Here is a 26,260-nt window from a genome sequence, read left to right on the forward strand (position 1 = left end):
GAAATTCTGACACATGCTATACCAAGGATGAACCTTGAAGACATTAAGCTAAGTGAAATAAGCCAGTCTCAAAAGCACAAATAAGGTATGACTCCACTTAGATGAGGTACCTAGGGTAATCAAATTCACAGAAAGTAGAATGGTGGTTGCCAGGGGCTGAGGGACCAAAGGAATGGGGAGTTATTGTTTAAGGCGTACAGAGTTTCAGTTATGGAAAATGTGAAAAGTTATGGTGATGGTTGCACAACAACATGAATGTACTTAATGCCACTGAACTGTACATATATAAATGGTAAGTTGTATGTTACATGTAAATGTTATTACCACAATAAAAAAAATGCACACCTGAACATAGGATTGTTGATCTCTCTGTTCATAATCATAGCTTCAAACATTGGCCCTTCACGTACAACAAACTCTATCATTCGATGTATCAGGGCGAGCAAATTCCTACAACAACAACACAGTTAAAGAAAATGGATTCAGACCTACCACTAAATAAAACTACACTTGACCTAAGTTACTATAATTGTGCAGAAAAAGATTATTCTGCTGACTAATACAGAATTTTATACCAAGAAAGTAACCTGGAGCATAGTTAATACCTTGTGCATTAAGAGGGAGTGGGGCAATGGGGATAAGGGAGTGGGAGGGGAAGGGAAGGGAAGGGAGGGTGGGAAACCACAACACAGCTTCACAGTAATAAAGATTTCAATTTCTAAATACCCACTTAATTTTACTTTCCAAATGCAAAACATTAAATTATGAATCACAACTAACTGGAAAGCTGCAAATATATAAAATCCGTAACTTAAAGCTTACATGTTATCATAACCATCTAAAAACTTCCACACTATCTGTTTTAAAAGAAAACATTCCTAAACCAAGCACTTTTGTAGTGATATTGAAATGTTATATACATGACTATAATTTATAAAAATGCACAACTATTAACAAGTTTAAGGTCTGAGTTAATAATAATAATAAAAAAAAAATCCATCCAACTCCTGTGCTTTTCTGGTACACATATGGAGTTTTTATTGAATCTGACCTTTAATGAGGCAACATCCCTTTGGACCACACTTCAAACTAGTTCACATAGTTCATGACATGTATAATTCTGCCTGTGTGTTCTGAATCGATAAAGCAATTATATTGCCAAAGCCTTAAACGAATGGAGTCCTGTTTCCAAAATATTCCGAAATAAGGGACATGGTGATATGCCCTTCCCATTTTTCATAACAATTACTTCCCAATATTTGAGCCAAAAATAAACATATGTAACTTTTTAGTCGTCATTTTGTTGACTGGGCTTATATAAAGTCTTTATTTTTAAAATCTGATACCTTATTAGGCTCCAAACACAATTTTAGACATTGATTACAGTGTCAGGCAAAAATGATTCAGCTTATGATAGCTACTTCTGATTTCTCATTTCACCAGTCTCCACCATATAGAGTTGGCAAATATCAAATGGGAAAAGCAAAAGGATATTGGCTCTTGGTACAAGGCACACACTAAATTACACCTTTAGCATTCCCAGCTCAAATTAAGTTCATATAACTGCTAGAATATAAATAAATATATAGTTATAGAATAAGACATTTTTTTTGCTCTATGAAGCCCTGCTTCAGAGTACATGAACAGTAAAATAATTTATCCCATGCTGATTATAATTATTTTCTGTTTTCAAACCAACCTACTTAAGTGGACACTAAAATCTCTACATAGTGAAAAAATGAATTTTTTTGACCTCCTAAAAGAGGTCAAAGAAAAATATGAAGGTTTAATAAATCTTTAACAGAGGGAAAACTATATATTAAAATTATTAATTCAACCTCAAACTGTTAAAACAAAAACCCAAAGTATCAATTTTAAATCTAAAAATTATTTCACAGAAGTATTAATTGGCCTGCAAATATGCAGGTCTTGATATCCAAATGAGAATGTATTCTCAACATCCATATGGTTCATGACAGTGTTTTTAAAAGAAGGGAGATATGGTATTGATTCAGTCCCAAAACTCCCAGTGGTATATGTCAAATTAAAGGGAAATTTTATGTATCATAATATATAAAATCAATGACCAGGTGGACAAATACTACACATCCAGAAACTTATATGAATTAAGTCAAAAGCTACTTGACTTGCATATTAAAGATAGACGAAAAATGATTTAGCAAGTTTAAAACAAAGGATTCATTGTAATGGTGAGTCGACTTTACAGCAAAATGTACACTCAAAATGTTGTTTAGAACTAAGCTGAGCCACATGTAAAGCTAATACTGGATATATGCTTTTTAAGTGATGCCAATATACTACTTTCCTGTGAGTGCTTTACCAGTGGAAAAAAAAACCCACTATAGTTTTAAACAGGCTTGTAACTGATATATCTATTTTTAGAAAATTTTAAGTTTAAGAAAAAGTTTTAAAATGTTTCATGATTATTTAAAATCAAAATCTGACAATTAACTTTAATTCAAGAGTCTTAAGAACTGTAATAACTCTTTTTTCCTTAAGGATTATGTGCTTATTTTTAAAAAGGTGACTTTTCTATCAGAATGAAACAGTGTAGTACAAAAAGATGATATAATTTAAAGTGCATTATTTTATTTTAAAATGGTAATTATCTTATTCTGGGCAACAACAACAAAAATTGTCTCTCAGTTATAATAAAACCACATTTATTGGAGTCGATCGTACCAATGTCTGGTCAAAAACTGTATACTTTCCCAATCCATCCCATGATGTTTTCCTGGTCCCCCGCTGCCGCAGACAGTTCAGCTGGTGTTGCTCACCAAGGCCAATGTCAAAGAGAATTTGGTATTCTTTTGTGTTCATTTATTATTCAACCAGTGTTGTGTTCCTGTGTTTGGGAAAAGGCTTAGCTTGACTGAGCAAGAGCATACCTACAGCATGAATTCTTTCGCTTTAACATTATGTTGAAAAAGAAAAAAAGGAAGAAAGGAAAATAAAAGAATTCCAAACACCTTTGTTATCATGAAAAAAGTTTCTAGTTATGGTCAGTGTTCATGAGAATAATAGAAATTCCTTCTTAAAATCATTTAGGAAAAATAAAGCTATGCTTTCAGTAAGGAAAACTCAAACTAAGGTTGCATATTAAACACACAGACAATTCAGAAACCAAGGAAAAAAATAACAGATTGGGTCAAAATGTAACATTATCTAAAATTTAAGATACATTTAAAACACCTATTTTCCCATCCCAGTAGTCTAATGTTATTAGACTAACAACTCCAGATTAAATCTATTAAACACATTCTAACTACTAAAGCTACAAAATCCCCTACATTGGTAACCATAAAACAAAAAAGATAATGACATAAAATTGCAAAGTATACTAAAGTTAGTTCAATTTCACATATCCCCCCCAAAAAGTACTGGGAAGGAACCATTGCTCAGTCAAGATACTACCTTTTCCTCAACACCATTTTTTTTTTTAATTCAGAAGGGGATATTGTCTATATTTAGATCAGTAATAATAAAGAAAAACATGTACCTTTCTGTTGGGATAACCACTTTGACTATGGCTTGCGACAGAGTCTGTATATGAAGTCACATCAGATAATAAACATAGAATATGTGAGTATTGTTAACAAGTAACAAGCAAAAATATACATATGCATTGAAAATACTACACATCTAATCACAAGTTTTGCAGGCAATCACTGCATTTGAAGTAATTATACACTAAGCAATTACATAAATGCAAATGGATGTGTTCAGTGAACAGTAAACGTTCACCAAATGCAAAGAATCAGAACATTCCTGCCAGAATGCACATCAATGCACTGAAATAGGTACTACACTGAGAATTATCAGATAAAGATTTTAATTTGTGAAATCATTAACTGTTTGCCTCTGACCATACAGTTTGCTACTTTGTTCCCAAGCCTTTAAAACCAGCCCTGTCATTTTAAGTGTAATTAATTCATAATAGAACCAACAAATTCTTATAACTTGAAATTAAGTTGGTTTTATGTTTAACAAAAAGAAAATACTCACCCTTTGCTTTTACTAGAGAAGCTAACTTTTTAAAAACCATATATGCTCTCAAATATTCTAATACCTTAGATCTTGAAAACGAAGTTATTAGCTAGCTGCCATCCAAACAATTTAACTATTTAGGAGTCTTTCTAACTGAAAAGGCACTTAACCAAATACAAAGTATCACTTTCTCAAAACAAAGTAAATTTAGATACTACGCTTAAGCAAACCTGGATACAACAGTGGACAAAGGAAAAAAAAAAACTTAATAAGTGGTCAAAAAAGGAATGATAGCCACAAATAAAAATATGACCTAGCATCCCAATACAGGGTTTCCATGGGCTAAGGCAGGGAACACATCTAAGTTATTTCATTTTCTTTAAGAGTTGCCAAACAGAATTACACACACACTTTCTATAAATTGTTGAAAAGAAATACTACCACAGATTTAGTATTTACAAATTAGATGCAGCCCTATGTACATTTTTTAAATTACCTTCTCAAAATCCTCCTTGTTTTTAGGTGGTGGTAACATGGGAGCATTGGGGTTTTTTAACCGCTCTCTAGGCTGCGCATTAAAAGGCAGTCCTGACGGAGGTGGGGGAAGCGTATGTTCCATCATGGAAGGCGGAATGTATATTGGATGTGGAGGAATAGGCACAGCTTTACCCCAACCTAACTTCATTTCAAAAGACATAATCATCTTTCCTAAAAGAAAGAAAAGAAAAGTCACCCTGGTAACTCTCAAAAGAAAATAAGGGCTCTCTGGTGATTTAAATTAATTTTCATGTTTAACCTTTACCTTTCTGGTCCATTTTTCCCCTGAGTTTTTATAAATACTTTTCAAAACCAAAGCAATATCTGAGTTCTACAGATGGGCTTCCTTACCATTTAAGTTTTTTAAAGCTCTTTCAGCATCTCTTCTATTCATAAAGGCCACAAAGCCACAATTTCTCTCTCTTGCCCTTTCTTCATCAGTTCTGGGCCACATAATTTTCACGCTGGCTAGGGGCCCAAATCTTCCAAACTCCTGGCACAACATTTCTTCATTCATCTATTAAAAGGCATAAGATATTTTTGGTAAGCAAAGAGGAAAGAATAAAGAACTCTATGCAGCACACAGCAGCTTTTGCAAAATGAGAAGAGACCTATCAATGCTACAGCTTTCCATTCAAGTACTGGGACCTCTACAAGGGTAAAATCCTGCCTTCATGGGGCACGCACAAATCTTTTCACACCAGAAACATCCTGTTTTACGTAAGTGGCCGGGTGAAGAGGCTGGGTGGCTGGAGAAATCAAAAGCACACCTTTACCTTCACTCTTCCTCCCCCTGAGATCCTGCACCTAAAATACGCTTTCTACAGCAATGGTTTGTGCAGCATTTAGCAACCTTTTTCAGGCAGCAATGATTACCACATTTAAGTCAAGGAGGAAATATTTGTTGGCAATGAAAGAAATAAAGGATCTGGTCACTTTTTCTTTTTCCAGCAACCAGCTGCCAGTGTAATCAAGAACAGAGAAAACAAAAAAGGGTAAGTATGCAATGAGATCCAAAATATATATTATTTTTTAAAAGATCTTATTATGCAGAACAACCACTACATTCCCCATAACAATTAAGAATGAAGCAGGGGAAAGAATTAAAATATAAAAGACAAAGCAGAAATATTAGTTTGTTATTAAGATGAAAAAAGAAAAAAATCCATAAGGAAGTAGGCTATGCATCAGAAGGGGACAGTCTCAAAAGAATATTGTCTACCAATGGTCATATCCTGATAAATAAAATCAGCACCTAGCAAAACATTTCAAAATCAGAGGACAGTCCAGTTACAGCAAGAGGAGACAGGGACTTCCCTCGCGGTGCAGTGGTTAAGAATCTGCCTGCCAATGCAGGGAACACGGGTTTGAGCCCTGGTGTGGGAAGATCCCACATGCCACGGAGCAACTAAGCCTGTGTGCCACAACTACAGTGCCCAGGTGCTGCAACTACCACATGCCTAGAGCACGTGCTCCACAACAGAGAAGCCACCACAAGAAGAAGCCCACACACCACCACGAAGAGTAGCCCCCACTCACTGTAACTAGAGCAAGCCTGCGCACAGCAAGGAAGACCCAACGCAGCCAAAAACTTTTAAAAGAAATAAGAAGAAGAAGAAAAGCAAAGCTAAATAAATGTATTTAAAAAAAAAGAAAAGAAAAGAAAAGAAAAAAAGAGGAGACCAAGCCCTTAGGAATTGTAGCAAGAAAATTCAGCCCATACCGCTAAGGCTCAATTTCACAAGGTAATTTTAGAGACTTATCTAGTTCCACCAAATCTGCTTACTTCAGATTCTGGACTTCATTTTTTTTAATGACTGACAGTTTTCCTACAAAAGTATACAGCATATGAGCCAACATTCATCCTACTTTCCTAATATTACCTGTGGATTAATGTTTCCAAGGTATAAATTAGTAGTGCTTGGATCTCCTACATCATGTGAACCAGGTGCATAATCATCAAGAACTAGGACAAAGAGAAGAAAAAATTATAACCTGCAAAATACAAAGTTTGGACAATTTCTATGAATTAAAACAAGCAAAAAACTGTATTACCACCAGATGATCTATTTCTTCTTGAAGGCGCATCCACTTTAAAAGGGGGAAAAGAAAACAATTCTTAGTTTTTGGAATAGTTCGTCACAAAAACAAACATTAAAATAAATGTCACTTACTAGAACGACGCTGACCATCAGAATCTGACTGAGGCGGCTCAAATCGACTTAACCTGCCTTTTGTTTTATGTCTCTCATCACGCTCTTCTTGAATTCTGTTGAAAATATATATAATCACTAATAACGAGCCAAAATTTGTTTGTTCACATTTAATAACAGAACTTATCCAGATATCATCTTGAAATAACCTGAAATATTTGTGTGTAATGCCAGTACTGACAACCAAGATTAAAGAGTCCCTCAGCTACAAATCATGAGCAAACTTCTGATATATCATGTAAGCAGTGGAATACAAAGCCCACTTCTAAGGTGAGAAGGAAATTCAACATTAAAACCACTTAATTTGTTCTTTCTTAGCTAAAGGCTGACCACTCCTCTCAGTGACTATATTGTTTCCACTGCAAACACGACTCCAGACATTAGTTAAATCAATTTAATTGCATCCACATAATAGAAGCAACCTAGATGCTGGACAAAATGCTAATTTCATTTTCAAACATAACCCACAAAATAATCTAAAACAGCCTCATGGTAAGCCAGTTAGTAAAAACGAATTGGTAGACTACATTCTTCATACCTGCATCTATAAGTATCAGCTCAAAATACCTATGAGAGCCTTCTCAACACTATAAAACTTACTGTTTCAATTCTTCTTTGAAGAGTTCCAAATTGCTTTTTTTCTTTTCTTTCTCGCCTTTCTTCAGTGGCTATGAAGGATATGATAAGTTATACTTCAAAGAAAACAACGTTAAACAAAACTAATGGTTCGATAATCAGATCACTTTAAATAAACTTTTATTTTAGTGCCAATTATGATCTAATTATTTAAATTAAAAAGAAAGGATGCTTCTGTTACCACTGAACTTTCCTTCCTATTTTCTAAAACTGAGAATTTAACACATTATTAAAACAACAAGCAGCAGTCTTAAAGGAGCCACCAACTCTATCCCCTGCCCCGCCCCTGCCCCAAAGCCTACAATACTTAGGCCGGAATACTGTTGGAAGGGTACTGGAGGGAAAATTAATAAATATAAGGTAACTGAACTGCCACGTAAGTAACTGCCGTGAACGACTACCAAAAATATGCACCTTCAAAACAATCACCTTAGAAGGAAATGAATTACTGAAACAAACAGTAACACCGCTGGAATTCCTCTCTTAAAACTGCTTCCAGGGCTTCCCTGGTGGCGCAGTGGTTGAGAGTCGCCTGCCAATGCAGGGGACACGGGTTCGTGCCCCGGTCCGGGAAGATCCCACATGCCGCGGAGCGGCTGGGCCCGTGAGCCATGGCCGCTGAGCCTGCGCGTCTGGAGCCTCTGCTCCGCAACGGGAGAGGCCACAACAGTGAGAGGCCCGCGTACCACAAAAAAAAGAAAAAAAAAAAACTGCTTCCAAAAATGCTTCTGGAATCCCTCTTTTGAAAGTGCCAAAATAATTCAATGGGGGAGAATAGTCTTTTTAACAAATGGAAGTACAGAAATTGAATATCCACCCATAAAAAAGAATGAAGTTGGACCTCTACCTCATAACATATACAAAAATTAACTCAAATGGTTCACAGACCTAAATATAAGACCTAAAAACATAGGAGCGGATCATCATGAGCCTGAATTCAGCAACAGTTTCTTAGATATGACACCATGAGAAACAAAAGAAAAGGCAACAACAACAAAAAACTGATAAACTAAACTTCATTAAAATTATAAGCTTTTGTTCTTCAAAGGACACTAACAAAAAAGGGCAAAGCCAACCCACAAACTGGGAGAAAACAACATAGCTGATAAGAAACTTGACTCTAGAAGCTGTAAAATACTCTTACAACTCAACAATAAAAAGACAAATAACTCAATTAAAAAATGCACGAAGGATCTGAAAAGACATTTCTCTACAGAAAACTCCAAGTGGATGATAAATAAAATGATGCTCAACATCACTAGGCAAGTGCAAAACAAAACCACAATTAGGTACAACTTCACACCCACTAAGTTGACTAAAATAATTTTAGCAAGTGGTGATGAAGATGTAGAAAAATTGGAACACTCATATACACTGCTGATGGGACTGTAAAGTGGTACAGCTACTGTGGAAAACAGTATGGCAGTTTCTCAAAAGGTTAAACAATTAGTGACCATATGACCAGCAATTCCACTCCTAGGAATATAAAAGAATTAAAAATATATGTCCACACAGAAGCCTATACATGAATGTTTTCAGAAGCATTACTCATAATAGCCAAAAAGTAGAAACAACCCAAATGTCCATCAAGTAATAAACGGATCAGCAATGTGAGGTGTATCTGCAAAATGGAATGTTATTCAACCATAAAAAGTAATAAAGTACTGATATATATACCAAAATGTAGATGAACTTTGAAACATTATGCTAAAAAGCCAGACACAAAAGGCCATATGCTGTATGATTCCATGTGCATGAAATGTCCAGAACAGGCAAATCCAAAGAGATAGAAAGATTAGTGGTTGCCAGAGGTTAGGGATGACTGAAATTAAGTATAAGGTTTCCTTCTGGGATGATAAAAATGCTTCAAAATTAGAGATTAGTGACTGTTGCACAACTGTCAACATACGTTAAAAAAAAACACTTAATAAAGCTGTTTTTTAAATTGCTTTCAGAGCTATTTTCAGAGCTATTTTAAAAGTCACACAAGAAAAATCAGTCTCACTATTCAGCATAATCACATTTCCTCAAATCTGGCTCCAAATGACAAGACCCACATCTACCTACCATCCCCCATGAAAAATCCCACTCTCAAAACATAAAGACTTTCTAACACTGAGAATATTTAAAGGAAAGTGTCACTAGTTCTGATAGTAAATACAAATAAATTCCAAAAATGTTCCAGGCAACAGGCACACTGTTGGAGTACAGTCTTCCAAAGTAATTGATACTATACATGCTGATATTTAAATACCCAAGTTCAGCATTGCTTAAAAAGACAATCCCATTATTTTACATGTATGCCTAAACTATAGTTAACTTTCAACTTGCAGTATGCTATGAGTAACAGCAAATGTTCACTGCTCAACAAACATAAAAAGAGTATCATCTATGTGTCCTAATTTATTATCTCTCATCTAGGAAGGTTAAGCATCAAAACTCAACATCTACTACCAAAATAATTAGAAACGAGAAACCAAAGTCCTGCTTACAGTGGAAGTACAGAAAATATTATTGGCAGTGTCATCTCTGAACATAAATGGTCACTTATTTAAGTATGACTTACAGGTTTTTTGGTTTCTATCACAAGAAGAGATGGTGGTCTTTCATTGGAGGACTGATTTGGAGGATTTTTTTGATCTGCAAATCTTGAAGATGGCTTATAGATTTTACCTCTTTTTTCATCTGTTTCATGTTCTTCTGAAATGTAAAATACTAAGTTTCAAAACTAATTTCACATTATGTGGATTTTGTTCACTTACTATTTTTATTAAAAATAAACACAACTTAGTAAAATGCTTTTAGCATTAAGATATATCACTAGTGACAAAATATGAAATTTAATTCAAATATTATTCAAATATTACTGCCTTACTCTCAAAAATACTAATTTAATCATTTTATAGTAAAACTATAAAACCTGTAAAATGGTACAGCTACTTTGGAAAACAGTACAGCAGTTTCTCAAAAGGTTAAACAAATAGCTACCATATGAGTAGCAACTCCACTCCTAGGAATATACAGTAAAACTATAAAATACTTGAAAACGTTTGCAAAGTTCTCTGACATCTTGAAACCTAAAAGGTACTAAAACATTTTTTAAACTTATCTGGCTCCAATTTGTCATTAATCCACATTTGGCCATTAATTTTACTAATCATTATCACCACTAGAGGGTGCTGATAGAAAGGAAACATGAAACTCAAAAGCAATTCAACCAAGACTTTGGGTTTGCTCAAGGACTATAATATTCGCACTAACCTTTAGCTGCATTAACAACACCTCCACGCACAAACGTTTTCACTTTATTACCATCACTTCCTTCAAAGGCGGCAAGAAATTCCTCATAAATTTCAGCAGCCGCCTTTTCATCCTCCTAAATACACACGAAAATATTAACATCACTTGATATAAAAATTACTGTATATACGGTGAAACTCATCCAAGAATAATGTAAACAAAACCTCTCCCTCCAAAGGGGAAAGCAGGTTATTAAGCAACCGTAACAGGCAGTAATATCTAATGCTTACTAGATATTTAACATACTAATTAACACTGGAATTAAGAGGAGCTTTGCTCCTCTACAGGTAATTTGTGGAACAAGAAAGGGACCCACTAAGTAAATCTGTTTAGAGACAATTCAAGGGTCCAACTGTATGAAAACAGACTACACAAAATATATTATTCTATTAACGTTTATGACATTTCTAAGGCACAACAATTTAACTCTGAATATAAACATTTCCTTCACAAACCACTGAAGACATGAGTATTAGAAGTCTGAAGAAGCAATATCTCCAGACACTTGGCATTAGAGAAAAAAACCTCAAAAGAGGGCTTCCTTGGTGGCGCAGTGGTTGAGAGTCCGCCTGCCGATGCAGGGGACGCGGGTTCGTGCCCCGGTCCGGGAAGATCCCACGTGCCGCGGAGCGGCTGGGCCCTGAGCCGTGGCCGCTGAGCCTGCGTGTCCGGAGCCTGTGCTCCGCAACGGGAGAGGCCACAACAGTGAGAGGCGCGCGTACCGCAAAAAAAAAAGAAAAACCTCAAAAGAACCTTGACAATTATAACTATTCTATTTTTTTCTTTTTTTTTTTCTTTTTTGCAGTACACGGGCCTCTCACTGCTGTGGCCTCTCCCGTTGCGGAGCACAGGCTCCAGACGCGCAGGCTCAGCGGCCATGGCTCACATGGGATCTTCCTGAACCGGGGCACGAACCCGCGTCCCCTGCATCGGCAGGCGGACTCTCAACCACTGCGCAACCAGGGAAGCCCAATTATAATTATTCTAAATGTCCCCAAAACATGCATGAATAGGAAGGCCAACAGAACAGAAAATATAGAAATAAATACAATAGCACGTGGAAATTTAGTATTCAATAAAAAGGGCCTCTCAAATCAGTGGAGAATAGATGGACTTTTCAATGAATGATGGTGGGATAATTTGATAGTTATTTGAAAAAAGATAAAAATGAACAAATTCTTCACATCACATACCAGGAGAAATTGCAAATGAATCAGATTTAATTTTTTTTAAATGTAAGTACTGGGAAAAACATGAGGAAATTCCTTTAAAAGCTTGGGGTAACAAAATGTAAACTAGGGGCTTCCCTGGTGGCGCAGTGGTCGAGAGTCCACCTGCTGATGCAGGGGACACGGGTTCGTGCCCCGGTCTGGGAAGATCCCACATGCCGCGGAGCCATGGCTGCTGAGCCTGCGCATCCGGAGCCTGTGCTCCGCAACGGGAGACGCCACAACAGTGAGAGGCCCACGTACCGGGGGGGGGGGGGGGGGGGGATGTAAACTGAAAAACCAGAAATCATAAGACTGATAATAAATCTGACCATATAAAAAAAATAGTTTCTGCATGGAAAAAAAACACCAGAAGCAAAATAAAAAGGCAACAAACTGAATAAGAACACTGTACCTTATGTCACAGACAAGTGTTACAATATACTTAATACAGGAGTTTCCAAAAACAGAGATATCCTACTAACTTAGAGAAATATTGGTTTAGATATGAGCAGACAGTTCACAAAATGAAACACAAGAAAAGTTATTCAACCTTACTTATAAAAGAAATGCACATTTAAAACTACACCGAGATACAATTTTTCACTTAGCAGATTGGCAAAAGTCCTTCAAAAATACTGGCAAGGCTACAGGGAACCCACCTCTCAAACACCACTTATAGGGATACAAAATGGACCTGCCCATATATACGAGAGACCAATTTAACACTATCTTGCAGAATTACAGCTATGCATTTACCATTCAACCCAGTAATCCCACTTATAGGAATATACCCTAAAGATACACTATGAATAAACCTATATGCCTAACACTATCCCTAAGTGCACCACCGGAAACAGCCAAAGACCAAAACAAAAATGCCCTCAATAGGCATTGTAGTGAATGTAGGATTTTAGTGAATAAACTATGGCACATCTATAGAGCTATAAAAAAAGAACAAGCAATATTTCAATATACTTCCAGTAATCTCTAAGATATAATGTTAAGTGAAAAAGCAAGGTGGAGAAAAGTGTACTGAATATAGCAAGCTATTGTTCATCTACGAAAGAGCAGGCACAACATACATTTATACAAACTTGCTTATACAAAAAGAATAGACCAGAAAACAATCAAAACTCTTACTTACACAGAAGAGAGGAAATGGTGGAGGGGACAGGGATAAAGCTGGACTTCTCCGAATATATCTTGTGTTATAGACTTACCATGGGGTGGGAGCTGAGAATACCCTGGAGGACAAGAATCTCTGAAAAACATTTCTCTACTGTCCATACACTTAACGCCTCTGTAGACACACTTATAAAGATAACTAAAAATACATTTTAAGCATTACCTTCTTCTTTAATTCTTCTTGCTCCTTCTTACTTAAAGTTCGCTTAGCTGTACTCATTTTTCCAATACTGAATGCTTTAAGTTTGTTTTCTAGAAGAGGCTGTGAAAAGAAATAAAAAGCATACCTTTACATACACATTCTCAATTTAACTTGTTATTAACCTCAAGGCTAATAACTTACAAAAGCCATTTTTAAATACATAAAGTAAAAATAAAACACAAAGGGAGACACAAAGGCTTAGAACTCACTCAACCTACTTGGCGGCACGAATAAAAGCACTTGAGGAAGGGAAGTATAGATGTTTCTGGGCAAAAGAAGCAGGGATAGAAAAAAGACATTCAAATAGGGAGAAAGAGGCATCTACGTTCAGTAGCAGGAATCATTACCATCTAGAACCCCCAATTCAATTCAGGTACAAAAATCGCATCACTTGCTTTTGTAATTCAGTAAATTACCTAATTCTTCATCAACAAAACTGATGTTTATGAACAAAATAATTTCATTTTCATTGCTGGGAAAATATCACATACTGTGTTCTAGGTTTCACACAAGTGAACAGTCATCAATTAATTTTGAATATGAGAAAATAGTATTTTAATGAATTCTTCATTTATGTAACTTAGAAGCAATTTCCTTGTAAATATGGTTTGAACAAACTGTAGACTTTTAATTGTTCAGTTATTTATCTGAATGATAATTTTGAGTCATAAACTTTTTTTTTGGCGGTATGTGGGCCTCTCACTGCTGTGGCCTCTCCCGCTGCAGAGCACAGGTTGCAGATGCGCAGGCTCAGTGGCCATGGCTCACGGGCCCAACCGCTCTGCAGCATGCAGGATCTTCCCGGACCGGGGCACGAACCTGTGTCCCCTTCATCGGCAGGCGGACTCTCAACCACTGCGCCACCAGGTAAGCCCTGAGTCATAAACTTTTAAAAGAGAGGAATGTGTATTAACTACAGCCTAGAATGCTTCAAGATGGCGGAGTAGAAGGATGTGCTTTCACTCCCTCTTGAAAAAGCACAGGAATCACAACTAACTGCTGAGCAATCATCAACAGGAAGACACTGGAACTCACCATAAAAGATACCCCACATCCAAAGACAAAGGAGAAGCCACACTGAGATGGTAGGAGGGGCACAATCACAATAAAACCAAATCCTGTAACTGCTGGGTGGGTGACTCACAAACTGGAGAACACTTATACCACAGAAGTCCACCCCATGGAGTGAAGGTTCTGAGCCCCACGTCAGGCTTCCCAACCTGGGGGTCCAGCAACAGGAGGAGGAATTCCTAAAGAATCAGACTTTGAAGCCTATCGGGATTTGATTGCAGGACTTCCACGGGACTGTGAGAAACAGAGACTCCACCCTTGGAGGGCACGCACAAAGTAGTGTGCGCATCGGGACCCAAGGGAAGGAGCAGTGACCCCAAGGGAGACTGAACCAGACCTACCTGCTGGTGTTGGGAAGCTCTCCTGCAGACGCGGGGGGGCGGGCTATGGCTCAGGTGAGGACAAGGACACTGGCAGCAGAAGTTCTAGGAAGTACTCTTTGGTGTGAGACTTCCCAGGGTCCGCCATTAGCCCCACCAAAGAGCCCAGGTAGGCTCCAGTTTTGGGTCCCCTCAGGCCAAAAAGCCAACAGGGAGGGAATTCAGCCCCACCCATCAACAGACGAGAGGATTAAAGTTTTACTGAGCTCTGCCCACCAGAGCACACCCACCTCTACCCACCATCAGTCCCTCCCATCAGGAAACTTGCACAAGCCTCTTAGATAGACTCATCCACCAGAGGGCAGACAGCAGAAGCAAGAACAACTACAATCCTGCAGCCTGTGGAACAAACACCACATTCACAGAAAGACAGACAAGATGAAAAGGCAGAGGGCTATATACCAGATGAAGGAACAAGATAAAACCCCAGAAAAACAACTAAATGAAGTGGAGATAGGCAACCTTCCAGAAAAAGAATTCAGAATAATGATAGTGAAGATGATCCAGGACCTCGGAAAAAGAATGGAGGCAAAGATCGAGAAGATGTAAGAAATATTTAACAAAGACCTAGAAGAATTAACGAACAAACAGAGATGAACAACACAATAACTGAAATGAAAACTACACTAGAAGGAATCAATAGCAGAATAACTGAGGCAGAAGAACAGATGAGTGACCTGGAAGACAGAATGGTGGAATTCACTGCCACAGAACAGAATAAAGAAAAAAGAATGAAAAGAAATGAAGACAGCCTAAGAGACCTCTGGGACAACATTAAACGCAACAATATTCGATTATAGAGGTCCCAGAAGGAGAAGAGAAAGGACCCCAGAAAATATCTGAAGAGATTATAGTTGAAAACTTCCCTAACATGGGAAAGGAAACAGCCACCTAAGTCCAAGAAGAGCAGAGTCCCAGAAAGGATAAACCCAAGGAGAAACAGGCCGAGACATATAGTAATCAAATTGGCAAAAATTAAAGACAAAGAAAAATTATTGAAAGCAACAAGGGAAAAATGACAAATACCATACAAGGGAACACCCATAAGGTTAACAGCTGATTCCTCAGCAGAAACTCTACAAGCCAGAAGGGAGTGGCAGGACATATTTAAAGTGATGAAAGGGAAGAAACTACAACCAAGATTACTCTACCCCACAAGGATCTCATTAAGATTCAATGGAGAAATCAAAAGCTTTACAGACAAGCAAAAGCTAAGAGAATTCAGCACCACCAAACCAGCTCTACAACAAATGCTAAAGGAACTTCTCTAAGTGGGGGACACAAATGAAAAAAAGGACCTACAAAAACAAACCCAACACAATTAAGAAAATGGTCATAGGAACATACATATCAATAATTACCTTAAACGTCAATGGATTAAATACTCCAACCAAAAGACACAGGCTGGCTGAATGGATACAAAAACAAGACCCATATATATGCTGTCTACAAGAGACCCACTTCAGACGTAGGGACACATACAGACTGAAAGTGAGGGGATGGAAAAAGATATTCCATGCAAATGGAAATCAAAAGAAAGCAGGAGTAGCAACAGTCATATCAGACCAAATAGATTTTAAAATAAAGAATCTTACAAGAGACAAGGAAGAACACTACATAAGGATCAAGGGATCAATCCAAGAAGAAGAGATAACAATTATAAATATATACGCACCCAACATAGTAGCACCTCAATATATAAGGCAACTGCTAACAGCTATAAAACTGGAAATCGACAGTAACACAATAACAGTGGGGGACTTTAACACCTCACTTACACTAATGGACAGATCATCCAAAGAGAAAATACCTAGAGACAAATGACAACGAAAACCTCGATCCAAAACCTATGGGATGCAGCAAAAGCAGTTCTGAGAGGGAAGTTTATAGCAATTCAAGCCTACCTCAAGAAACAATAAAAGCGTCAAATAAACAACCTAACGTTACACCTAAAGGAACTAGAGAAAGAAGAGCAAACAAAACCCAAAGTTAGCAGAAGGGAAGAAATCATAAAGATCAGAGCAGAAATAAATGAAATAGAAATGAAGAAAACAATAGCAAAGATCAATAAAACTAAAAGCTGGTTCTTTGAGAAGATAAACAAAATTGATAAACCATTAGCCAGACTCATCAAGAAAAAGAGGGAGAGGACTCAAATCAATAAAATTAGAAATGAAAAAGGAGAAGTTACAACAGACACCAGAGAAATACAAAGCATCCTAAGAGACTACTACAAGCAACTCAACGCCAATAAAATGGACAACCTGGAAGAAATGGACAAATTCTTAGAAAGGTATAACCCTCCAAGACTGAACCAGGAAGAAATAGAAAATATGAACAGACCAATCACAAGTAATGAAACTGAAAGTGTGATTAAAAATCTTCCAACAAACAACAGTCCAGGACCAGATGGTTCCACAGGTGAATTCTATCCAACATTTACAGAAGAGCTAACACCCATCCATCCTTTTCAAATTCTTCCAAAAATTGCAGAGGAAGGAACACTCCCAAACTCATTCTAGGAGGCCACCATCACCCTGATACCAAAACCAGACAAAGATACTACAAAAAAAGAAAACTACAGACCAGTATCACCGATGAACATAGATCCAAAAATCTTCAAAAAACATATTAGCAAACAGAATCCAACAACACATTAAAAGGATCATACACCATGATCAAGTGGGATTTATCCTAGGGATGCAAGGATTCTTCAATATACGCAAATCAATCAATGTGATACACCATGTTAACAAACTGAAGAAGAAAAACCATATGATCATCTCAATACATGCAGAAAAAGCTTCTGACAAAATTCAACACCCATTTATGATAAAAACTATCCAGAGAGTGGGCATAGAGGGAACCTACCTCAAGATAATAAAGGCCATATATGACAAACCCACAGCAAACATCATTCTCAATGGTGAAAAACTGAAAGCATTTCCTCTAAGATCAGGAACAAGACAAGGATGTCCACTCTCATCACTATCATTCAACAGTTTTAGAAGTCCTAGCCACAGCAATCAGAGAAGAAAAAGAAATAAAAGGAATACAAATTGGAAAAGAAGTAAAACTGTCACTGTTTGCAGATGACATGATACTATACATAAAGAATCCTAAAGATGCCACCAGAAAACTACTAGAGCTAAGCAATGAATCTGGTAAAGTTGCAGGATACAAAATTAATGCACAGATATCTCTTGCATTCCTATACACTAATGATGAAAAATCTGAAAGAGAAATTAAGGAAACACTCCCATTTACCACTGCAACAAAAAGAATAAAATACCTAAGAATAAATGTACTTAGGGAGACAAAAGACCTGTATGCAGAAAACTATAAGACACTGATGAAAGAAATTAAAGATGATACAAACAGATGGAGAGATATACCATATTCTTGGATTGGAAGAATCAATATTGTGAAAATGACTATACTACCCAAAGCACTCTATAGCTTCAATGCAAGCCCTATCAAATTACCAATGGCATTTTTTACAGAACTAGAACAAAAAAATCTTAAAATTTGTATGGAGACACAAAAGGCCCCGAACAGCCCAAGCAGTCTTGAGGGGAAAAAAACGAAGCTGGAGGAATCAGACTCCCTGACTTCAGACTATACTACAAAGCTACAGTAATCAAGACAGTATGGTACGGGCACAAAAACAGAAACATAGATCAATGGAACAGGATAGAAAACTCAGAGATAAACCCAAGCACCTGTGGTCAACTAATCTATGGCAAAGGAGGCAAGGATATACAATGGAGAAAAGACATTCTCTTTAATAAGTGGTGCTGGGAAAACTGGACAGCTACATGTAAAAGAATGAAATTAGAACACTCCCTAATACCATGTACAAAAATAAACTCAAAATGGATTAGAGACCTAAATATAAGACCAGACACTACAAAGTTCTTAGAGGAAAACATAGGAAGAACACTCTTTGACATAAATCACAGCAAGATCTGTTTTGATCCACCTCCTAGAGTAATGGAAATAAAAACAAAAGTAAACAAATGGGACCTAATGAACCTTAAAGCAAGGAAACTACAAACTTTTGCAAAGCAAAGGAAACTACAAACAAGACAAAGAGACAACCCTCAGAATGGGAGAAAATATTTGCAAACAAATCAATGGACATAGGATTAATCTCCAAAATATATAAACAGCTCATGCAGCTCAATATTAAAAAAAAACAAACAACCCAATCAAAAAATGGGCAGAAGACCTAGACATTTCTCCAAAGAAGACATACAGATGGCCAAGAAGCACATGAAAAGCTTCTCAACATTACTAATTACTAGAGAAATGCAAATCAAAAATACAATGAGGTATCACCTCACACCAGTTAGAATGGGATTCATCAGAAAATCTACAAACAACAAATGCTGGAGAGGGTGTGGAGAAAAGGGAACCCTCCTGCACTGTTGGTGGGAATGTAAATTGATATAGCCACTATGGAGAACAGTATGGAGATTCCTTAAAAAACTAAAAACAGAATTACCATATGACCCAGCAATCCCACTACTGGGCATATACCCAGAGAAAACCATAATTCAAAAACACACATGCACCCCAATGTTCACTGCAGCACTATTTACAATAGCCAGGTTACGGAAGCAACTTAAATGCCTATCGAATGGATAAAGAAGACGTGGTACATACATACAGTGGAATATTACTCAGCCATAAAATGGAACAAAACTGGGTCATCTGTAGAGATGTGGATGGATCTAGAGACTGTCATACAGAGTGAAGTAAGTGAGAAAGAGAAAAACAAATATCATATATTAACACATATATGTGGAACCTAGAAAAATGGTACAGATGAACTGGTTTGCAGGGCAGAAATTGAGACACAGATGTAGAGAACAAACGTATGGACACCAAGGGGGGAAAGCAGTGATGGGTGGTGGTGGTGTGATGAATTGGGAGTTTGGGATTGACATATATACACTAATATGTAAAAAATGGATAACTAATAAGAACCTGCTATATAAAATAATAAATTAAATAAAATTCAAAAATACAGTGTAAAGTATTCATCTGCAGTTGAAATCTGAAGGTTTCTCTCTCACCTACCAAAATGAGAAGTTAACCAATTATGAAATTAAACTATCAATCCCTTGGTTATTAAACAGGCTTGCCCTTGGCAAGATACAAAATGGAAAAGTAATACTGCTGCAAACTACTTCAAGGTTACATTAAAATCCCTTTAAAAAAACAAAGCAGTTCATAACTCAAAAGTCAATACTGGGTTTCACGAACACATTCAAAGTAAGTTTTTTCCCAAAATAGAAAGGAAAACTGTTCTGCCATCATTCAGCACCTTTGGTTTCAACTGCTGAAGTTTAAACAAATGGTAAAATTACATACAAATTCAATGAGAAACATAATTTTACAAAGCAAAATTTTTGTCCTCAATTTTATTTATATCCTAAGAGCCAAACTTAGATACCTAAGAGAGAAATGGTTAAGGAAATTATGGAATACTTACTCAAAAAATATAATCATCCATTAAAGTTTGTTTACAGAGTTTTTCCTAAAATTAGAAAAAATTAGACCTGAAGAATCTTATAAAATGTGTTCCTGTAAAATGGACCTCAGCCAAGTAAAAATATATTTATGCTTAAAAATATTAAACAAGAAAAATAAAGTGTTATCAATATCAATACTGGCTGGTAATGACTGTCCTCCTTTATATTTTCCAAATTTAACCATGACAAGAAAACATTATTTGAAATTTAAAAAAGACTAAAAGGGGCTTCCCTGGTGGCGCAGTGGTTGAGAGTCCGTCTGCCAATGCAGAGGACACGGGTTCGTGCCCTGGTCTGGGAGGATCCCACATGCCGTGGAGCGGCTGGGCCCGTGAGCCATGGCCGCTGGGCCTGCGCGTCCGGAGCAACGGGAGAGGCCACAACAGTGAGAGGGCCGCGAAACGCAAAAAAAAAAAAAAAAGACTAAAAGAACACGAGAGTACTTTGCAGGTACAGGCAGTGAAGATGCTCCTTCTCTGGGTGCTTGCAGCACCCTGGGAACTGCACTGACCAGAGTGAACAGCACCTGCTCCTGTTAGCTTCCCAGGCTGGGACTATGAGCTGAGAACAAGAAGTGTGTTTTAATCATCTGTGTATTTCCAGTGACTGGCCTCTGGCACTTGGTTCAGTAAATGTTTGGCATAAGGGGAGAACAATAAATCTATTAACCATTTTACATTCAAAACACTCCTTGGTTTTTTAAAATAAAATTAAAATTTTTTAATGAAACATATCTTACATATGAGCTAAAAAACATTTCCTTAGATGAGTCTGAATTTATTGTTAACCCAAATAGAATAATGAGTGCTATTTTCGAATAGTACAAGATGACACAACAGGCACAAAACCAAGATATTCAACTACCAAATTCAATCAAGGGCAGATCAAAATCATTATCTATCCTTTCTTATCTTTATCAATACTTACTCTTGAGAGATTCTGATGAGGAGAGTCACAAACATTTTCACGGGTACTTTCATTCCTATAATTATGCTTTCTTGGGCTCTTAGGTCGTGTCCGACTTGGCATATCACTATCTGAGGGTCCAGATGCATCCATCTTCGAGAAAAGGAAAATGAGTTTTTAAAAATCATATATGTAGTACTGAAACTAGAATCAACCCAAATGTCCAAATATTGACAAACTTCATTTTACACTATCAAAATATTTCACTAATTATCCCTTAATCCCATCCCTTAATACCTCTGATTTCATCAGAAAAGTCCTTAAGTACAGGAAGTTTTCAATAATTCTAACTTGCACTTGAAAGATCAAATTTTATATCACTAACAAATAGTTGTTTTCCTTAAAACAACAGGTTTCCTTCATTTTCAAGAAAATATCTGCCAAACACCCAAGTCTGACTAACCACAGTTCGTCTGTCAGTTGTACCTTCAAGTAAAAATGGTATTCCATCAAAGGAGCCAGTTTTATTTCAGAACTTAAACAATCCCACAAGTATTATACTTTTCCTCAAGACAAACACCACACTTTGGCAAGCAGAAGTGCCTTATATGTGCCTCCCATTTCATCACTCAGAATGTTAAAAACACCCATACACAAGGACAAGATTTAATATTAATAATTTTTACTGCTTCATCAAGAACATTCTTAAGTGAAACTAGCATATTTTTACTGTCTGGAGAGGAATAACACAATGACTACTAGCACATTTTGGCGACATTGCCTTGATACATGCTAAGGTGCCAACAATTTACCCATTAACTGCTTTTGCACTATTAGTGCAAATGTCAACACAGTGATAGCAAATGATGTCTTAGTGTTATTACAAAATAGTTCTGAATTCAGCCACCCTGAAAAATTCTCAGCAACCCCAGGGGTCTGAAGACCACGCTCTTAGCACTGCTATAATAACACATGTAAAGGAAAGTTTATTGCAGTATTATTCAAATGTCAAAAAGCTTGAAACAAAACGTCTATGCCCACCAACAGAGAAATAGCTTAATAAATAATTGCACCTCCCCTGTGGAACATTAAGATACCATTAGAAAGACTAGATTAGAGCTGTATCTGTTGACTTGCAGGGATTTGCAATAGGTGTACTGTGCACTGTGAAAAGAAATGTGTATAACGCAAAACTTGTTAAAAAAATGTATTAAGCACACACACCTATGTATGTACAAAATTTTACAAGCACAGTAAAAAAGAAAAAAAAGGAAATATACACACTTGGTTTCTAACATGGTTTGAGGGGCCAACTTACGTGAATAACAGAACACAAAAAAAAGAACACAGAACATCTAGCAAAAAAGGTTAAAGAAAATATGCACATACAATGCAATCATATTTATTTATCAAGTAAAATCATAAGGGACATATCAAGTAGGGATATATACAATAAGAAATTAAATTTTAAGGAAAAAAGACAACGGTTGCCTTTTATACTCACGTGGGCATCTGAAGATCCAGATGAATGAACATCTGATGATCTGGTCTGCAAGCATTAAAAATAAAAGCCAACATTTAAATAATCAGAAAATGTATTATGCTAACAAAACAAGTATTTCTTGTGTTACACAGACAATCTTTCCAAACTTGTAGCAATTTCTTCTCAGCTAATAAAACCAAACAAAGGCAATCTCTGACTTACAAAAAAAAATTGTGATCCAAAATAAATGTGTCAGTCAAGTTCAGCCTTCAAATGATGGCCCTTTCCAATAAGGTGAAGTGTTAAAGTTTCACCTGATTTTGTTTTAACTGATCTACATTTCAGATTACATATGGCATATAATAATTTATTTGATTTTTCACTATGCAGCTAAGGATGAAGAAGCCAAGCTATAACACTATTAACTAAATAAATAATATGTGGTATCTTTCTGAAATTTTAATTGGAGGCCCAGAATTTAACTCTGGCACTGAGTTGTTTTTATTTTTCAAGGTATTGGGTAGTGAGATTTTACTTATTTTATATATATATTTAAGTATTAAAAGTGAAATCAAGAATCTTGAGATCACAAGTACCTCATCGATCCTAGCTCCCAGTTCTAGATTTCAAACGTAATGCACAAGACAATATATCCATTTTTAAGAAAACATTGAAGATTTGTATGATGTAGAAAAAAGCCAGTAAGATTCCTATGGGTCCACACAGTACTGCTTTACTTATCTTGTTGAAACATAAGGCTAAGAACAGCTGATTGGATTTTCATACTGAATCAATTTATTCCTCTGAACTCCATACTGGACCCTAGGCAAAATCAGCCCAAGACAACCAAGCACTGAGCCACCAGCCATCTCCATTCTTTCTACCCATCTTTTTTCTGTCCCCAACTTTTACTGTGTCCCTCCTATTTCACTTTCTTCTCCCTGCTAACCTTTCCTAAAAGGCAAGGTAGCATGAAAGAAATTTTTTTATATTTAAATTTAACCCTATGAAACCTACTTTGAATCTGTTTGAAATGCACCCATTTGCAGACACTTAAAAAATACAAGAGAATAAATAACTCCTCTTAAAAAAGAAAAAAAGGGGGCTTCCCTGGTGGTGCAGTGGTTGAGAGTCCACCTGCCGGTGTAGGGGACACGGGTTCGTGCCCCGTTCCGGGAAGATCCCACATGCCGCGGAGCAGCTGGGCCCGTGGGCCATGGCCGCTGAGCCTGCGCATCCGGAGCCTGTGCTCCGCAACAGGAGAGGCCACGACAGTGAGAGGCCCGCGTACCGCAAAAAAAAAAAAAAAAAAAAAAAAGAAATAAAAAGTTCCGTCAAGAGACTGAGTGAATTGAGGAGGAAAAAAAAAAATTCAATTGCCTTCTAATATACCAGTGTTAACCTGCTAGGTAACAAAAATAACACGGTAATCATAATAGTGAGAAAATACATAAAACACCTAGAAACCAACTAAAGAAATATGTACCACCTGTGGGAAGAAAATACAAACTTCACAAAAGGGTTGTTATTCAAGTCAACTTTTGAAAAGACTCATCACATTCCTAGATGGGAAAACTCATTATTAAGACAAAGTCAACTACACCTAAATTTATTTATGCATTTAACGCAATTTCATTCCACAGCTCAAAATCCTAAAGGGAAGTCTCTGCAACGGGACAAGGGAGATTGCCAAAAATAATTCTGAAGTTCAGCCAGAAGAATAAGCACGAAAGAGCAGCTAAGAAAGTACTAGCTTTTCTATAATCTATACCACCACATCCAAATCATCATTTCTAGGATTTAAAAATAACAGCATGGCTTAGGACGATGCATCAGCTGATTTCAATTAACCTAAGATGGTCATATTTAGTGCAAACCAAACATTTTCCACTGATAAACTACACAGCATCAGAATGAAATTTTAGGCTTGAGAACAGTTAAAGAGATGCAAATAGTAGTGAATAAAAATTTTAAAGGAATAACCAACTTTTAAAGCTAATGGTCCAGGTAATCAGTAAATGTAACGCTACTTCTGAAGAGTCTCTCCCTCTACTTAACCTGGAACTGCACTATGTTATTTGTCTTGGGTTTCGGTTTTATGTTTTTACTGAAGAACAGTAAATTAGTGATGCTTAAAGATCTTCTGAAGTCCCCAGCACAATCCCGCATCCAAATGAAAAGACCCAAAAGCAGGAAATGAAAAGGCAAAATAAGGGAGATTTGAGGCAAATAAAGAAGCAGACACAAGAAAAACTTATCTCAAGTTTGAGAAAGCAGATATAGTACAGATGTGGGGAAGGACAGCAAGGGAAAAAAAAGGGATCATTCTGATGGCTGCTGAGGAGATACAGGTGAAGCCAACTAAACGATAGGATAAAACTTTTTTTTCCAGCTGCTCCTACTTTACGTCAATTGAAAAACCGCCACACCTGAGTTTTCAAATTAGCAAGCTAACCACAGCAACATTCCTCCAACACCTCCACTCTGCCTAGTCCGCTCTCCATTCCCATCTGCCTCCTTCCTCCTCACATCCTCTAAAGCATCAACTTACATTTCCACAAGTTTAATAATCACTCCCATAGGAAGCATATCAACACTTTTATTGTGCTGAGATGACTCCCAATTTCTTATCTTCAACCTTGGTGCCTCTCCTGGGTTCCAATCTGTTCTTAAACAACTTCCTGGACATCTTCACTTGAGTATCTGCAAGTTCCTCACATCCTATATATATATAAAATATAGTTTCCTCCCAAACTAGCTTCTCCTGTTGACCTTCTTACTTCTGACACCGAACGGTAACTCTCAATCAGTCACAATATGGAAGTAGTAAAATGTTAAGAGCACAGACTCTGGAATCAGACTTCCTGTTTTTAGCACTTACCAGCTTTGTAACCTTGGGCCTAGTTCCTTCACCTGTAATGCTGAATAGCACCTGCCTTATAGGATTGTTGTGAAGGACAAAGACAGGTGAAGCACTAAGAACAGTGTTTGGTACATAAAAGTGCTCAATGAGTGTTAGCCAGCAGCATTATACCAGGGTCATCCTTGACTACTTCCCTAGCCCCCATAACCAACTGAGTCAAATTCTGTTCACCCCACCTCTACTGAAACTCTTCTCTGGGGACCCTTTTTACTAAAGACACTATTGTGGCTCAGATCTTCCCTTTATTCAACCCATTTACTGGGCAACCACTTATTGGTACTGTGCCTTGCATCAGAGATATAAATGTTCTTAGGAGCTAATAAATAAGAGAGACAAGTAAAACAGTGTGGCTATACCACCAGAGCACAGAGGGCAAGCAAATCTTAATGGGAGTGGGGACGGTCAGAAAAGCTTCCCAAAGAGTATCTGAGGTGAGATTTTTGAAGCAATCTTCTAATATTTATCAGCAGCACTACAAATATCTTCAAACTAATCCTCCTCAATCCCAAATTCTTCCTAAACTATGTCTCCAGAAGAGCTTTCCCAAAGGACTTTCCTGCCTTGAATCATGGCTCTCTAATTTTATTCCATAGGTTTTAAAGCCACCACAATTTAGCTCAAACTTATCCTTCCGTCTCAGAAACTTTTATCCCTATGCCAATGTC

General features: G+C 37.0%; 1 protein-coding gene across 1 annotated transcript in view; it reads right to left on the reverse strand.

Moving 5' to 3' along the window:
* The window catches only part of U2SURP (U2 snRNP associated SURP domain containing), a 52,479-nt gene that overhangs the window by 21,122 nt on the left and 5,097 nt on the right, over positions 1 to 26,260 (reverse strand). Inside the window, exons 2-14 of the mRNA XM_007446945.1 lie at positions 22,694 to 22,738; positions 21,211 to 21,342; positions 13,254 to 13,352; positions 10,656 to 10,770; positions 9,961 to 10,094; positions 7,359 to 7,426; positions 6,720 to 6,814; positions 6,601 to 6,636; positions 6,429 to 6,511; positions 4,897 to 5,062; positions 4,505 to 4,716; positions 3,521 to 3,564; positions 346 to 450 (exon numbers count right to left, since the gene is read on the reverse strand). Of these exons, the coding sequence (XP_007447007.1) occupies positions 346 to 450; positions 3,521 to 3,564; positions 4,505 to 4,716; positions 4,897 to 5,062; positions 6,429 to 6,511; positions 6,601 to 6,636; positions 6,720 to 6,814; positions 7,359 to 7,426; positions 9,961 to 10,094; positions 10,656 to 10,770; positions 13,254 to 13,352; positions 21,211 to 21,342; positions 22,694 to 22,738 (1,334 nt within the window). The remainder of the gene's footprint in view (positions 1 to 345; positions 451 to 3,520; positions 3,565 to 4,504; positions 4,717 to 4,896; positions 5,063 to 6,428; positions 6,512 to 6,600; positions 6,637 to 6,719; positions 6,815 to 7,358; positions 7,427 to 9,960; positions 10,095 to 10,655; positions 10,771 to 13,253; positions 13,353 to 21,210; positions 21,343 to 22,693; positions 22,739 to 26,260) is intronic.

The sequence above is a fragment of the Lipotes vexillifer genome, unplaced genomic scaffold, assembly GCF_000442215.2.
Source record: "Lipotes vexillifer unplaced genomic scaffold, Lipotes_vexillifer_v1.1 scaffold40, whole genome shotgun sequence".
Classification (NCBI taxonomy): Eukaryota; Metazoa; Chordata; class Mammalia; order Artiodactyla; family Lipotidae; genus Lipotes; species Lipotes vexillifer.